At 39.6% G+C, this 17,037-nt stretch overlaps 1 protein-coding gene and 1 long non-coding RNA gene across 5 annotated transcripts in view; one reads left to right on the top strand and one right to left on the bottom strand.

The window, feature by feature from the left end:
* Positions 1-1,506: 1,506 nt before the first annotated feature.
* LOC110062153 (protein patched homolog 1-like) overlaps positions 1,507-17,037 on the bottom strand; it is a 29,498-nt gene continuing 13,967 nt past the window's right edge. For all 4 annotated transcript variants that reach the window (XM_089287086.1, XM_089287087.1, XM_089287088.1 and 1 more), the window contains exons 9-26: positions 16,307-16,454; positions 15,670-15,801; positions 14,121-14,279; positions 13,195-13,281; positions 11,925-12,050; positions 11,231-11,349; positions 10,039-10,981; positions 9,395-9,631; positions 8,975-9,050; positions 8,426-8,568; positions 7,826-7,936; positions 7,302-7,374; positions 7,055-7,146; positions 6,515-6,706; positions 6,045-6,182; positions 4,743-4,885; positions 4,352-4,451; positions 1,507-4,100 (exon numbers count right to left, since the gene is read on the bottom strand). In XM_089287086.1, coding sequence (XP_089143212.1) covers positions 3,645-4,100; positions 4,352-4,451; positions 4,743-4,885; positions 6,045-6,182; positions 6,515-6,706; positions 7,055-7,146; positions 7,302-7,374; positions 7,826-7,936; positions 8,426-8,568; positions 8,975-9,050; positions 9,395-9,631; positions 10,039-10,981; positions 11,231-11,349; positions 11,925-12,050; positions 13,195-13,281; positions 14,121-14,279; positions 15,670-15,801; positions 16,307-16,454 — 3,475 coding nt within the window. In that variant the 3' untranslated portion in view covers positions 1,507-3,644. The remainder of the gene's footprint in view (positions 4,101-4,351; positions 4,452-4,742; positions 4,886-6,044; positions 6,183-6,514; positions 6,707-7,054; positions 7,147-7,301; positions 7,375-7,825; positions 7,937-8,425; positions 8,569-8,974; positions 9,051-9,394; positions 9,632-10,038; positions 10,982-11,230; positions 11,350-11,924; positions 12,051-13,194; positions 13,282-14,120; positions 14,280-15,669; positions 15,802-16,306; positions 16,455-17,037) is intronic.
* Positions 4,788-16,981, top strand: LOC149114509 (uncharacterized). Its single transcript, XR_016206487.1, has 2 exons — positions 4,788-4,916; positions 15,950-16,981. It is a non-coding gene; the product is annotated as an uncharacterized LOC149114509 (long non-coding RNA).

The following is a 17,037-nucleotide window of genomic DNA, read 5'->3' as shown; positions in this document are numbered from 1 at the left end:
CGACACTCATCCTTCCTTCTCCAAAACTAGAGGTTTTATACCCCTCTAGGTTTAATTACAGAGAAAAATCACATGGTATAAACCGTTACAAAACAGCTTGACCCTATGTAATCGTGCAAAAATGTTTCGCGCAGCACTTCTCATGGCGTCCTGGCTACAAAGATGAGATATAGCCTGGTTCCACCGAAGTGACAGCGTGACAGCGGGAAATACGTTTGCGTTCGCAGATTAGAAACGCTTGTATGATTTTCATGTGCATGACGGTTCGTCTTTGAAATTGTGTTCTCAATAATTAGCTTTTCTCTAGAATCCACGAGAAGAACGCAAAAACTGAGCGAACGAGCACGATGCGGCGAAGACGCGAGTCGCAAGTAGCTTGATCGTCGGAGAACTGGCAAAAACTAAGACACCGCGATACTCGCCGCAGCTTCGCCGTTCGCCCCTCGAATATCGTGCTTGTTCGCTCACTTGTTTGTGATCTTCACGCAGATTTCTAAGTAGTAGAGAGAGATTCCTCCCAGTCTATGCGTCCATTTGCTTTGCGCACAGGATTTTTATTTTTATTTTCCTCGTGGATTTTATTTTTTAGTTCCAAACTACAAAGCATTCGCCGCACTTGTGTGTGGTCGAAGTGTTAATGGCTCGTCGAGAGGGCCAGTTGATTAATTAGATAATTAATTCATAATTGAAATACATGGTATAGGTTTGTCTCCTTCTGTACGCCAAAACTTGATAACCGAAGTCGCGCGCGTGCAGGAAGCCGGAATCAACTCTTGACATTTATGGGAGGCTTCCGCTGACCCTCCCGCTTGTCTGAGAGGATTAGCGTCAAACAAAGGCTTCTACAATGGGCAATTTTTTGAGCCCACCGGTTTTGGATTTTTGTTCAATTTCTCAAGGAATTAGCCTTTCTTAGGTTCCACGGGCAACTTGTTCCCAACACCAGTTGTTTCGTTCTACTGAGACAAACATTTCTTGGAAGTATACATGAAGTCCAATACCCCAGGTTTTTTTTTTATCAGTGGTGATCGAAATTAGAGCTGGTCAGCTTAAAAATAAAATCACGTTAGCAGCCGCCCACTGAAGGGTACCCGAGTTGCTAGCCGCCTACGTGAGCCTTCCGACGTACATTATGCAGTTCTATTGCCTCGTTCCTTTTGCCCCGCATCGTCAGTATTGAATCTCTATTAGGGAGTGGGGGTGGGGATCTAAATATCCCTTATCCCGTTAATATCCCGTATCCCGTAAATTTCAATTTCACAAACTAACAATTTTCCTACTCGATATCCCGAAAAATCTGTTCCAAATACCCCTTATCCCGTTATTTGTTTGCCACTAATAGGGCGTCAGTATTCTATTCTAGTAGCAGCGATGAGCTCCTCAAGTACTTATTATTCCTCATGCCGTCGCAAAGAGCGAAGCCTAACTAGTGCTTCGCCGTGCTTGAATAAAAATTTGAGGGACTGAGGTCATGGATATCGAGGTATGCAATATCGCACAAAACGATGTCTTTTAAACGTAACTTTATTCATTAAATATCCGGTAGGGTTTATCAGTAACAATAATTTAATATTTGCTCGTTGGTCCCTGATTTAGTATTCTTGACCAACGACTAAACGACGAACGGGTATCATCTTGTGTACATGTATCGGATAGAGTTGTCGGCAGTCCTAATCAATCAACTTGAACGCTAGCCTCAGTAAACACAACTCTCTCTTACCAAGCTCAATTCTTTCCCATGCGAGACTGGAACCGAAAAATTCCATTAAGATGACGTAGCACTACAAAGAACCGCACAGCACATCTGATTGGTGAGTGCTGGGTTTTGAATTTTCGCGCGCAATTTAAAACCAATCAGAGATGCTGCACGGATCACCTTCACACGACGGAATTTTTCCGGTTTAATCTCTGTCCCTCGAGGGAGGGGAATTGAGCCCGTGAAGAGAAATGCCCGTTTTCCCAGGCTACTTGATTACGATATGGGATAAATAAATAACTTACAGACTACTGCCTCGGAAAAATATGATACAACTGATAGGGCGATTGATAAGTCTTCGGGTAATATGAACCGTTATCATGCAAATTACAACTAACCTTATTTTAAAAACTATCCACTAATCCGGTCAACAACTCTGTCATAAAGTAAATCTTAAAAATTAAGATTATATGCAACGGAATTGGAGCTTTGTATGACTGAAAACGAACAGCACGAAAGAAGGATAGCTACCCCCCTAGACTAGACCCATTTGTTGTCTGTTTTCAGTTAACATGTTCAGTGATTTTTTATCAGAGCACGGGGGGAGGGGGGGGGGGGGGAGGCGAGGGCAGGGGAAGCGGGCAGACAGACAGCCCAAAAACATTGCAGACCCAAGCCGAACTGTTAAATGCACACCGCAGACTATTCCAATCTTCATTCTAAATATGCTAAACAAAACTTTAGATCGAGCCTTAATTACCCTCATAAGGTACTTCGATTAACAGTGAAACACCAGCACGAACAAAACAAACACTGAGTCTTGCAGCAACTGAAAATTTTCTGATTCTCACACAGCACGAAACTTCCGAGCTGTCAAACATGACGTCATAAGATACGCCATGTTGCTTAGCAACCCCGCTCTTGAAAATGGCAGGCTCAGTTCTCTCGGCGAATCGCTATTATTGGATCATTAAAAGACCTCATTCCACGAACCCTTTGCTATAGAGCCAAACTCTTTAACCGTTTCACTCCCAACATCAACCTTGTACAGCAAAACAAACAGCACTGCCAAAAATAATACATCTCACTCGAATACCCACACACTGGCGTTTCATCCAAAGGGTGGAAAATTCAACATGAAAGTACTGCTCAATAGCTTTCATTTGAATGGTCACACACTAGGGTTTCATCTACACACTCAAAACTTAAACCCAAACTGTACCCCTAGTTGGCTTTCGTTTCATTGATTACACTCTAGTTTCGTCTAAAGACGAAGAAGGCAGAACCTCACTCAAAGACTCGAGCATTTCAGTACTTTGGGAGTGAAACAGTTAAAATACGAGCTCGTGCTTAAGTGAATTAACAACTGACGAATATCATCAAAGTAGCCAATTAACAGGGCGCTATTTCCCCCAACATCTAATCGAAAAGTAGCTTGAGCAGCGACCAAGACCGCTTCTTTTCTACTTTCCTACTATAAATAGAGTGATAAAACCCCTTACCTAATAACTCTACACTGGTTTACTGTGTTACGTAACATGGGCCAAGCCGGCTGGTAACTGGATAATTACATCGAACTTTGTACACTGATATAAATAATTCGAATATTCCTCGTATTCGATTCTAAATTAGAATGGAGATGCACAACGTCAAACCAGACTGTTGTCGTCCGTAAACAGTTTAGAAGTACTGTATCCAGTAAAATCCGGTTTTACTGGGTTTTTTTTCCTGTACAAAAGTAACACCTCATGAATAACTGAGCGTTTTCCCATTACTTTTCTCCGTCCTTGATAGTAACCATGTTACTAACTCGCGAGGAAACACGCAGGTTACTCATGTCACGCGCGCTCTGCGCCCTCGCGCGCACGTCTCGCGCGTACCTCTACTTGACCTTTAGGCGTCATTTTCCACTGGATGACTGTCAGGAAACAGTCGACGTTTCACTGTCCTATCTTCTTATGCCATCGCACTCCAAATTCGTGACGTGCAAATCCTCCTCGTCTATCTCCCCTTGGTTATGAATCGGCCCAACTTGTGCTCCACCTCGGAAATTCTGATACGCCGCTCTTTCGGTGGAGACTTGTTCGGTATGCACTTCGACCGTGACCGTAGCACGAGCCGTTACCCGAGTCACGGTCGAACTTGACGAATCCGAATCGACCGGGGGAGACCTGCTTCGATTTGCACGTCTGTTACTCCGGCTGTTACTCTTGTGAGGACCCCTCTTATGGCGAGTACGTCTCCTCCCGGAACCAGATGACCTTTCCTCTTCTCTGGCGATTCTCTCCAGGATACAAACCTCGGAATCCGCAGGAGGGGTTCTCTGTCTACAAGTAGAGCTGGGAAACAATTCTCTGTTTGACCCGGCAGAAGAGGCTGTTCCTGGAGGAAGCATTTCTTCAACCTTTAAAACAAAACAGAGAACAAAACGAAGTTGTTTGACTGTCTTGCGTTATTGACGTTATATCCCAGCCGTAGAAAATCAGCATTTCCAGATTTAAGGTATTGACGAGACAAACAAAAATAATAACAGTATTCTTTGCGTCTGGGGACAAAATGACGACTGTAAAATTAACGAGAAGCTATGTCTTCAGTTTCATTCATCCGCTCGTAAGAACGAGTTATGGTTCACTGGAAAATTGAAGGGAAACCTACCTCGGGTCCAGGCCCAGCGAGAGACAACAGCACTGGCAAAAACACAAGACCATTTACAGTTCCAATCACAATCAGTGCAGCCAGCAGATGAAAGAAATACCTGTAATAAGTAAATCAGTAAATGACGTTCCGTTAGTAAAGCCTATTGTTAGTTGAAAATTTTCGGACTTTCTGGAAGCTTTCCTAGGAAATTTGCCTACTTCCAAAGTTGCCCGCTCCGGTCCCTAAATTTTTGCCGGGAAAAGCGGGTCCTTAGCTTCGTGAAGCATGATGGGAGTTAAAGCCTAGTTACCAATTTTCCGCCATTTTTGAAAGCGTAAAGCGAAAAAGCTGCAAGTTCTTGTTTTTATTGCATAAGTTTTTTCACGATTCTTTTCTCTAATAACCGTACCTGACGATAAAATCGAAGTCTGACCCCGCAAGCATAATGACACCGAGTAAGGTCGACATGGCACCGTCCACAACGGGAGAAAACACATGTTCGACAGCTCTCTGCATTCGCTGATTTCTGTCGCCTGCACTCGTCAAAAATTGCTGAAAGAAAAAGGAGAGAAAATGCAAACAGGTAAGTTAAAAGAAAAGAATATGGAACGAAAGCAAACTATTTAGGATCACGACTGTGTTTACACGTTCAACCATAAATCCACCAACTGTTTAACTGAACTAAAAAATACTGTGAAACATTTTGACAGTTTGACAGCTGACAGTTGAACTTGAAAGCTAGCATAAATTAAAATTTTATCCGTCTGTACTCTAATTGATGATAAAAATGAGCCAATCAGCGCGCGAGAAATTAGACAGTTATTGTAAAATTAACAAATGGTAAACGCCATAGCGTGCACCATTGAGTTATGGATGCACGCGGGAGGTTGCTAAGCACGAAAGAAGCGTAAGAGTCGCACTCGGCTATCGCCTCCTGCGACTCTAGCTTCCTGAGTGCTTAGCAAACCTCCCAAGTGCATCCATAACTCAATAGTGCACGCTATGGCGTTTACCATTTGTTTTATAACATAACATTGAGACATTGGAACAACAGAAGTCCTTTTATTGAGCTACATCATAAAAAAATGTTCGTGTAGTCTTACATGACAAGAGAAAACAAGCGCGCGAAAATTCATTCATGACAACCGACTGCACACCAGTAACTCGATAAAGTTTCATCTTCAAACAACTGTGAAGACAGTTTCGCATCTCTGGCAGAACGACGTCGGCCATTACTTTGGAAACAATGTCTGTCAAAAGATTTGCTTTGTAAACATTAGCACACACGTCAGCAGCGTACACCCATGGGCAAATAGTAGACGCTAAATTAACCAATCAGAGCGCGCGCTTTGCTTTAGTTATGTTATAATAAGCTTTTGACTGACAGACAGACACATAAACAGACAACCTTTATTTAAGCACGATTAAAATCAAAGCTCAATAACTGATGGGGTTATGCAAAAACATGATAAAACTAAAATTTTCAATTAAAATTCATCTATCCTATATACATGATAGTTGGACATTTTCAGCGGACCTAACACTTTGATTTTTAAATTCCTCGCAAACAATATGGATTTATAATGCATATGCACACAACCTGATTGCCAATGAATTAATGTTCTTAATATTTTTATTCCAAGGGTAAGGCCCTTGTTCTCACGTTTCACTTCAAGAAAAATTAATCTTAACATATCCATGTACAACATACCATACACATGTGTACAGTGAATTCCACACCAACTCCAACAGACAGAATGAGTGTAACTGCAGGCACGGCACTAAGTTTTATACCAGCCAGACCCATAAAGCCATACACTTCCACTGTTATCATTACCAGGACAATAACCTATGCGATCAAAAAAACAAACATCTCATTCATGATCACTCTACTTATAACTTTACAATTTTTCAGTTTCACAGAAAAATTCTCTGAGCCCAGAAATACACTTAGCCACCTCAACACTTGTTGAAAAGAGAAAACTTCTGAAACAATAACTACAACTTCGAGAAACCTTTCCATATTTTTTCATTGGAAATAGCTTACTTGTATTTTTATCAGTGCTAGAAAGAAGCAAGTTCATCTATTCAAAGTACATGAGTCACATGAATTACAATAATTAAAACATCATTTTGAGAAACGATAGTACTATTTTAAATTTCGTTATGTTACACACTTACTATCAACATCGCTGCCCAGAAATTGCAAAGAATAACAGCCATGACCACAAAACTTGCTGACAGCACAATCGCGACAGCAACCAAGAGATGTTCCCCCAACCAAATGTACTGTTCCCAAAATATAAATGGGATACCACTTGGGTAATTAGGCAGGCCAGCCGCTGAAAACTCTTCACATATGGTGCGGACACTCTGCAAACAACAAAGCAAAATTTTAATTCCGCTTGACAACCTAGGCTCCTTGATTATCAGTTGCCATTCTGATTTGGGAGACAAGTGGGAATCAAATATGCAGCAACTTACCTGTCACACCTACATGTACAATGTAGCATTACAAAACTTATAACTATTTTGAAGTGAAGCCTCCAATATAAAGACATTGCTGATAAGTTGCACTAAATGTGTCTTGCAGCTAATTGAGTTTTCCAGTACCTGTCAGCACCTTCCATTTCAGTAAACCCCCTTTCTGTTATTTGCCTACATGCTATGTAACTTGGCAAAAAAAATTATTATTTTTACTACATAAATAATTGTTAATACCTTGATTGTTTCAACAAAGTCCTTTGTAGTCCTAAGGTTGATCAGGTTAAATGGAATATAAGTGAAGTTTGAAGGTGGTGCTGGTGGCTCAACTGTTTTGAAAGGAAAAAGAAAACACAAGTTATCAGTAAACTTAACTACGGCACATCTAAACCAGTGACAACACAGAATTTATTTCAGTTTATGTACATGCTGTGGTTCAAATTTGGCCTGGGTTTTACCAAGAACGAATTTAATCACAACATACCTCGCATGGCGTTGTATTCTTGGTGTCTTCTTGTGTTAAACCATGATTCCTCTGGTTCTGGCTTGATGTTTGCCTGTGTTAAATGAATTAAGAGCAGAACTCTATTACACAAAGGTTTACAAACATTGTCACTGGTCTGAACAGTGAGGGAGGCCCATGCTACAATGTAGCTTTTGCCAAATTAATCTCTCACTTTTATACTTTTTTTTCACTGCTTTCCCTACGTAAGAGAAATGGCCTTAAAAAACCTTCAAATTGAAGATACACATTTAGGTTTATCAAGATCCATGTAGCTGTCATATTGGCAGTTACCCGGTAAACACGATAGTCAATAGAAGCACCAAGTAACAACTGATCGCACACTCAATGCATCTCTTCCAAGCTAGGATCTCTTTCAAGCTATGTTGATCAATGTAACATTTTTAGGAATAATCTTGCATTTATCTGCAGAGAAGAAAAGTTGAGCATGTAACACAAGATGTTTACTTGTGGCACACATCATGATATAATTTGAGTTCACAAACCTGCGACATGGCATATCCCATAAAGTCCACATTGAACCAAACCATCAAATACTTGTAAAAGGTCTCTGGGCGGATAATTCCTTCATCATCAACCAACCTTACACTACGAACCTGTTGATTGACAAGGAGTAAACTAATTGAGTCTCGTAGTTTTTATTACTCCCGTGCCACACAGTTCTGAAAGTAATGAGGGTCCTTATTTACTAAGCCATCTTTTTCTATGGCTACTTTAGGGAAGTAATCACTTCCCAAAGTTCATGGTAGAATAAATTTGCAAAACAGGGCGTTCTGGCATGAAGGAAGATAGTTAAACCTCCTCAAAACACTAAACTCACTTTAACAATAAGCCAAGTGTAAGTCCGAAATCTAGTCAGCTGGCATGACTGAGATGTCAAATGTTGCCAGCTGCTGGCTGGCAACAGCAGCTACTCTCCTGAACTATTCACTAGATTCTTTAAAAAATTTAGAGGCGGCAAAATCAACTGCCTAATCCAGCCATAGTGCCACCTACAGTTTCACAACTTTGTGAAAACCCTACTTAGACCTTAGCCTTAAGTGAAAAATGCAACCTTTCAGTACAATTTAGTTTTCAAACCATACTATGGATCTGTTGATTGTCTCTTTTTCTCCAGTCTGTGCTAACAGCTTGTAGGCCATCACACCATTATCAGATGCATTTTTCTGCCACCCATCATATGAAATTCTCCCCTCAGCCCAGTCTCTGTCAAATGCCTTTTGCAGCTCTGAAACAATAAGCATTACTTTTACACAATGTTACAGTTACTGTAATAGATTCAATCAACCATTACACTCCCAACTCTGAAAATTCTCATTACACTGAATAGCTCTACCAGTCCACATGTTTTTTTTTTTACCCTGTCACTGGTACATGTGTTTCTAATTTTATCAACATGGTGGTTTTGTTCCAAATATTTTGCTCACTCTACCAAAGACTGATTACTTGCATACATGTATATGTCAGATACATGTATAACAAACCAGAGATATACATAATGTGGACGATATCATTGGATACCTTTAACCAGTTCTCTAGGTGAAAAGTGCTTTCCAACCCTCCACATGCAGACTGTACGACAATACATTTTATGCCTGAGTATATGATGCAATTAATGCACATCTGTAACATACCTATAAGCCAGTCCCTGAAATACATCAACCAGAAAGGTGGCAATTCCCCCTCAGGTGTTTTGATTATGTTGGGAATCTGCAAGTTAGATTAGAATCAAGCTTAAAACAAGTTACAAGTTCACTTTACTTCAGTTACACAGCACACAAGAGATGAGGTGCTCATACAGTTTCTGGACTGGACTTCAGTGTCATTCTGGTGTGTTCTTGGGCAATGCACTTCGCACTGGGTACACAGAATTGTTACTTTAACAATAACTTGGGTGAGGGCAATCAGTGAAGGTACAGATGTCTCACTAATGGGAGGTTAATAAATACCTTGCAGTATTTCACACTTCAGAGTGAAGCACCTACTAGGTTTCTATTAGAAGAAATGAGTCTGTACTGTTAAAGGGAATCTGTATGTTGAGATCAGGGCTTTACCTTCTTGAATGTATCATGAAACTTGTACAAGAGCTCCTGTCCATTAGGATAGTCATAGCCTCCTTTGGTCACGACAGCCATCGGGTAAAAAGAGAAGTATTTTGATTGTGCTTTGACAAACTCGTGTTCTGGACTTGTTCGTGGGACTACATCAGTTAGGTCCAAACCTTCTTCCACTTTCATACAGCCATAGACACCAGCAGCAAACAGACATGCAAACATGAATAAGACTGAAATCTGAAAGAAAAAGAAAAAACAACAATTAAGTGAAATAAATTACATCTTGAGTACATGTAGTTCTGGAATTGTCACTGTGTTAAACATATTTTCAGTGACAGAAAGGATAAGCAGCCCACATGTATTCTAAGCAGTTCATATCTGTTACACCCTTACCGCACTAACCTGATATAGCATGTGCTTTGAATTCAATATTATACATGTATCTACAGTAAACAGTAAAGATCCTGCTATTTTCCATTGTAGCTCAGGATATCATTTTCTACTCTGACTAGCAGTAAATAACATCAAGCTATAATTGAAAAGGATTTTGCTTTTAAATCCAGATTAATCAGTGACCAACGATATTTAACAACCCTTGCCTGATGAATAATTTGAATATCAAATTTAGCAGTCATATTTGTCACCTTGACTGGCATTTTTTGCAACCACGGACCATAGTAATGTCTTGCAAAGTATGACAGCGAGAGGAATCGTAGCTTCTTCTTCAGTGAACTCCACCGACTATTACACTCGCAGTCCGAGTCTTGCATGCTTTGTGATGTAGAAACCCCACTCATTGAGTCCAGGCCTGGCGATGATCTCGAGTGTGAACTTGATGATCTCAAGGAGGAACGTTCAGCCGTGGCCACGGCAGAAGTTTCTCCATTTGACGCAGCATTAGCTGATACATGAAATTGCACATTTCTTGGGAGTTGCGTTCGCATGTTGCTTTCCCCTCTGGGAGATAAAACTACAGCATTTTCATTGATGACTGTATCCCTTGCATGGCTCTTGTACGCATATCTTTTACTTCTTTGCTCAGGGATGCCTTCTGAGCAAGTACAATGACTGTAGTCACTCCCACTTTGTTCAGGGAAAATTTTTAATGATCTACTTGTTCCTTGACTTTGATAAGGAGGTCTTGAGTAACAGTCTCGGCTGCTTCGCTGCTCTCTGTCTACTGACCCAGCAAACTGAACTTGCACAACGTTCGCTGAAGCTCCTGCCCTAGCTTTTGTAGTTCCCATTCCATTGTTACTGCAGATGTTACCCATCGCCGCTAGTTCAATGTCACCTGATTCCGCCATTTTCCTGGAACTCATCCTTTTGAAACGTGGCCACTCTGTCATTGGGGTGGCTCCCAGCTCTGCTGACGCAGATGCCTGGACTGTCACCATACTCGGCAAATGTATTGTCTGTGAAGCTGCTGCCTGGACACTTCCGGGGAGAATAACAGTGCCACTGAGACCCTGAAGAACAGGGGTTTCAGACAGAGAGTTGCAAGAACGTTGGTATCGGTAGTGTAGAAGACCACTGTCATTTACCGATGTGCTTGGTGTAATCGAAATGCTGTGAGGTTCAGAACTCCTGCAAGAGAAAAACCAACAGTTAAAATACTTGAAAGGAAGTTTCACATTTATTACCCTGCTACTAATGAAAGGGCATGTACATTTTTTTGACTGCACTAACAGGATACCAAAACAAAACCATCACTTGTGGAAAATAAATTGCTGCTTCTAAGAGATCAATGAAACGTTAATTCATCACTGAAGTTGTAAAGGAGCATGGTTTACTAACAGTTTCAGATCAGTCAAATTTCAGCGAACACACACTAACCTTTCACAACAGCAAAGAAGGTCATATTTGCCACTTCTCCTTCTGTTTTTGTCAATTACAATCATTGCAGGGAAGATCACAATTACAGCAAGAAAATTGAACACAACAACAATAGCTGCCTGCAAAGAAGAAAACAACAATATTGAATACAAAAAAAATAGGTATTGTAGGTCTCAGAATCTTTGATCTAAGAGTAATTTCATGCCTCAAAAGAGGACATTTTTGTGAAATCTTGAGCATGTACTCAGTTTGTCACTAGTCTGTCTACGGACCCTCCATTTTGTCTTGAGTTTGTTGATATCACAAGCATAGTGAAACATTAACCCAGCACATGGGATACATGCCCTAGGCAGTGGGGCTGGGAAAAGATTTTGCGCCCACTTCTCGACTGTTCTCCCCCTCTGTGCTCGCACGCCAAGAAAAATAACTCATAGCAAAAGATAAACATCTTCTGTGGATAGACTAATGTCACAAGTTATGGGCCAGAAAAAATGTTCATCAAAAAAATCACCAGGAAATCAGTTTGCTATAAATGTTATTTTAACCAAAGTCTATCGGGTTAAATGTTCATCACAAAAACACCAGAAAATCAGATGGCCTATGTTATTTTAACCAAAGTTTACAGGCTTATAACTTCATCATTATGATCACCGTCAATAACAATATCCAGTGCTTTAATCCAATTTGCACAAACCTGTAAAGAAAATGACCTCAAGGCTGGTATGGGTATCAGTGCTGCCATGAAGAATGCAAACATGTTATTGAATGACGTCAAGAACACGCTGACTCCTGTGCTGGCAAGACAGTATACTGCTGGGTCCTAAAATAAAAAGCAAAATTACAGATTTTTAAATTGTTGCATTGCATACTTTTAACTAAAATGTCTAAGAGTGCAGAAATACTCATCACTTGACAGTGGTATTATTATTTTTCTTGTCATGAACAGATTATTTTATTAGTGAAATTATTTTTCTGGAAGGGATCTATTAATGTACGAATCACCATGGGAATTCAGAATTTCAAAACACTACAAAGAGATTTACGGCTAAAAGACTTTTGGTATGCATTATTAAGAAGAATACAACATGGTACAACTCTTTAAACTCTAAAATAATAATTATGAGGTAGAAGATACAATACAGACACGGAATGAAAATTTTTAAGGGAGCTACTTTACGGTTTGTGCATCTTCAAAAGTTCAGCCTAAATTTTTCAGGTTTGTTGTTTGTAATCCATGTTTATCTTCTCCATCCTTAACCATCCTTGTTCCTTCATAATTTATTATAATATTTTTGCTGTTTTGTTATGTTAGTAAAGTACTATTTTCAGGTTCTCTTCAATTTTAAGGTAATTTTGTACATGCCCAAAATAACTCAAAATACCGTGACTGAGCTCCTTAATCTCTAAACATACCGTGGGAGGTTCCAAATCAGAAGAAATAATATTGTTCTTTACAATGTTACGAGCTTACCAGTAATCTAAATAAAGCTCTCACGGTCTCAGAGGGGGATTATCTTCAAGGGGCTTTCCTTGTCTGGGATACTTTTTTTTTTCTTTTTTTTTTGGATGGGGGGGGGGGGGAAGTCTTACATGTACTTTTGGTTACTTAAGGGTTGAACCATTTGACTTTTGAGGGGAGGGGAGGGTGATTGGGTATAGGCATGAATTTTTTTATAACCCTTTTCTTCTCTAGGAATTTTCTTTCTCGTTACATGTCCATGCATGATATTTTCCTCCAACTGTAACATGCTTTATAGCAGTTCACTGAAAGTGTGTGAAAGTTCTGGCAGTGGTTGTGTCCATGAAGATTTTTTGGTAACCATTATGCTGGAAGAATATTGTTTTTTTTTTCAAAATTGCCCCCCCCCCCCCCCCCCACCCCACCACACAAAAGTCAAACAAAGCATCCCTTAGTTAAGGCATTACTATAATCATAGACATTGTAATTCACAAATTGCATGTACCTTGTTCTTATCTCTTGCCGATGAGTATGTGTGTGCCAGGAGGAACATATCATCAACACCCAAGCCCAGTGCAAGGAAAGGCAAAATCTGTAAGAAATAAACAGCAGTTCAAAAAAAGTAGCAAATATATATAACAATTAAGAAAAAAGAATCATGTTCCATGTTTCTATTGAGTTAAAGAAACACTAGAGGAAGTTTGGGAGAATGAGAAATGCTGTGGGGATAAAAGCCAACAGGCAAGTGTTTCCACAGCTTTTTCAAGTTCTCTCCAACTTTCTCGAGTTTGAACTCAGTGCATGCTTCATCCAAAATCCAAATTTCATCATCCAGTTAGCCACTGCTACTTACGTGTAATCTGTCTCCACCTCATCCAAGCCAATTTTTAAACAAGCTTATCAACAGTGTCTCCTCACAATATTTTATTACTACTTCTCCATCTATTTTAATTAATAATTCATCAAGTTTAAACAAAGGAAATCATGACCATGACGGTGTTTGGATAACGGATCTTAATTAGCATAGATTTTTACAATTTTATTGCTCTATTTTAGTCTTAGTTTAGTTTCAATTGAGAAGATATATCAAGAAATACTCAAGACAGTGTTTGATCACATTTTCAAACACCTTGAAGTTCATCAAAAATACCCTGCCATACAAGGCTGTGGTCTAAGAAAAATTACGAGGAGCCTGGGCAAAGGTTCCTAACCATGAAATCCTGGATGCCCAGCACTTGAGTTTTGTAAGAAGAAAGCAAGTTTATCCAGTCACACAAAGGTAAAAGTTGGAGCATGCCTGTGGCACCTGGGCGCTGCTAGAGCACAACACTGCCGCCATGCGTTGTATTTTCAACTCTCTTCTCCATAAATGTAGTCAAACATGGTTTTTCCTGTTTGATATATTACATCAAGCTGCAATATCCAACTCACCTGTGTTGAAGCAGCATTAAATTTGATGTTGACAAATGAACAAAATCCCAGGCCTGATGCAACAGCAACAGTAACAAGCAGAACCCCAGCAAATCCGAGAGCACCATGTGAATCCACAGAATTACCCCAGTGTTTGAGAGTCAAAAAAGCATAAATGAGCTATGGAGAAAGCAACAAACCTTAGATCAGCATATTAGAAATTAACTAAAGCAAAGTGCACGCTCTGATTGGTTAATTTAGCATCTACTATTTATCCATGGGTGTACACTGCTGACGTGTGTGCTAATGTTTACAAAGCACATCTTTTGACAGACATTGTTTCTAAAGTAATGACCGACGTCCTTCTGCCAGAAATGCGAAACTGTCTTCACAGTTGTCTGAAGATGAAACTTTATCGAGTTACTGGTGTGCAAGGTTGTCATGAATGAATTTTCACATGCTTGTTTTTTCTTGTCATGTAAGACTACATGAACATTTTTTTTGTGATGTAGCTCGATAAAAGGACTTCTGTTGTTCCAATGTCTCAATGTTATGATATAAAACAAATCATAAATGCCATAGCGTGCACTATTGAGTTATGGATGCACTTGGGAGGTTTGCTAAGCACTCAAGAAGCTAGAGTTGCATGAAGCGATAGCCAAGTGCAACTCTAACTTCTTGAGTGCTTAGCAACCTTCCGTGTGCATCCATAACTCAATAGTGCACGCTATGGCGTTTACCATTTGTTAAATTTATGCCTTTGCAATGCAGTCACTGTGTATAGTGATTATACACGGTGACTGTGTCGCAAAGGCATATACATTGTATATCACTTTGAGGTAAATGTACCCATTCACCATTCACCATTCACTTGACTTTTCACCATAGATGAATTTTTGCCGTTAAAACATGCTAACATCAGTGGATGGTGTTTGATGTCACAATATGCTTAGCAATAGGCCATTTCCACGTAGCCTTTCGCCTCTGTACCAAAACAAGTCTTGATGCGAAACCAATCAATCCATACCAAAATGTGACCCACCTACACATACATTTTCATGCAAATCAACCTCATTTTCATATAAAAGGTTTTGCACAAGGACTCATTTTGAAACAGAGGCACAAGGTAACTCGGAAATAGCCTAGTATTCTTTGTGAGATACAAAGTACACGTAGCCTTCAAATAAAATTGAAACCTTACTGGGGTAAACGAGCACTTCAGACACACTCTAAGAAACAGTCATTATCAATGGTGGCTAAGATTGAGGAAATATTGTTTGCAGAAACAAACGGCTTCCTTTGTTTTGGCTTTAAGAAAAGAAAGCTGCCACAAAAGTCCAGGCTTTTTGCATACATCACTTCTTGAAAACAAAGCACAACCCAGGAAAAAAAACCTCAGAGCAATGTTTCTCAAGTAAAACAAAGTCAATATGCCAAAATTCAGTTACCTTTGAACTCTACCAAAAATGGCCAAAAAAAATCTAGTGAGCGTTCTTGCCCATGGCCTTTCAATTGAGATGGATAAAGAGAGTCAAGGAAATCATCAATATCTGTCATTTCATTATCTTACCATCAGAACATATCCAATTGCTACTTTTGAATAGCTTGTTTGAGAAAACTCCTTCAAAAGATCATTGAATGATGTGGAGGAGAATGCCAACACTGTTGAATCTTCTTTGCTTTGATCAACTGAGTTAATGATCTGCAAGAGGAATTGTCACTTTAAGAGCAGAGCAACAGTAGATAATTAAAACAAGTTATGACTTTGAGACTATTGTATTTGTTATATTAAACTCTTCAGGTCTCCACAGCGACAAGTCTAATTTAGGACTTTGCCTTTGTTCCTGCAGTGATAAGACTCTTCTGTCTACTCCAGCGGCAAACTGCACTACACCTGGGACTAAAGATTCGCCCATTTCAGTCCACGCTTATAAAACAAGCGCTACCTTAGATTTTTATCCAAAAAGGGATAGGAGCCATGCTGTTTAAGAAAATTTCAAATGGTTATGACATTAATTTCAACAGTTCTAATAGATCTTAGTTTTTTGCATAATGTTTTAAACACATTTCAATGATCAATAATTTTTAAGATCTTTGCTGTAGTAAGGTAGTTAATTTAATTTAAAGTGTTTTGATGTCTAATGTTACATATATCATTAGCACTATACATAATTACATGTCATTGTTATCATTATCATTCATCTTACCTTGGTGAACTTGCGCTTCCATGCCTCTAAAACTTGCGTTGCTTCATCTTCAGTCCACTCCATGTGGTTCACTTTTGCTTGGTTATACCAATGAGTATAGAGCTGCTGCCTCCCCATCAACATGATTATGCTCTGATATGCATCAGCCCTAGACAACGTACATAAAAGAAAACAAAACACAAATTAAATCAAATACTGGCTAACAGACACTATCCTCTTAGTAAGCAGATATGATTTTTGGTTCACTGCCATTTGATTTGATTTGTCATTGCAGGGTTGAAAATACAGTTGAACCTTTATTAAATGGCCACCCCTATTAGGTGGCCAGTAATCAATGTCTCAATGAGGGCTTTTCTGTTGTTTTAACCTCTATTAAACAGCCAGCCCCTTTTGAGCGGCCACTATTAATTTCCCTGAGGGTGGCCATTTAATAGGGGGTGAACTGTAGCCTTCATCTACATGTAGAAGCACAACCACAAGAAAGCTCGTCTGCTAAGAACAGAAACTCACTTTAGCTAATAGATAACAGGGGGAATGCCATAAATCATGCCTGCACTTAAGACCTTCCCACTTGTCGACGCCTTCCGTACCCAAGCCAATAGAGTTACTTATTATCAACTTTGTTAGATTTACACTCAAATACGATTCCGACCTACAATAAATCTGTTATCTAAACTGCATCAATCTTATTTTCACCCTGTCATGAACTGTAAATCTTCAGGTTTATCAAC

This window comes from Orbicella faveolata, unplaced genomic scaffold (assembly GCF_042242905.1).
Source record: "Orbicella faveolata isolate gen_17 unplaced genomic scaffold, um_ofav_v1 contig_14, whole genome shotgun sequence".
NCBI lineage: Eukaryota > Metazoa > Cnidaria > Anthozoa > Scleractinia > Merulinidae > Orbicella > Orbicella faveolata.
The sequence above is the reverse complement of the archived record's forward strand: the minus strand, read 5'-3'. Positions and strand labels throughout refer to the sequence as shown.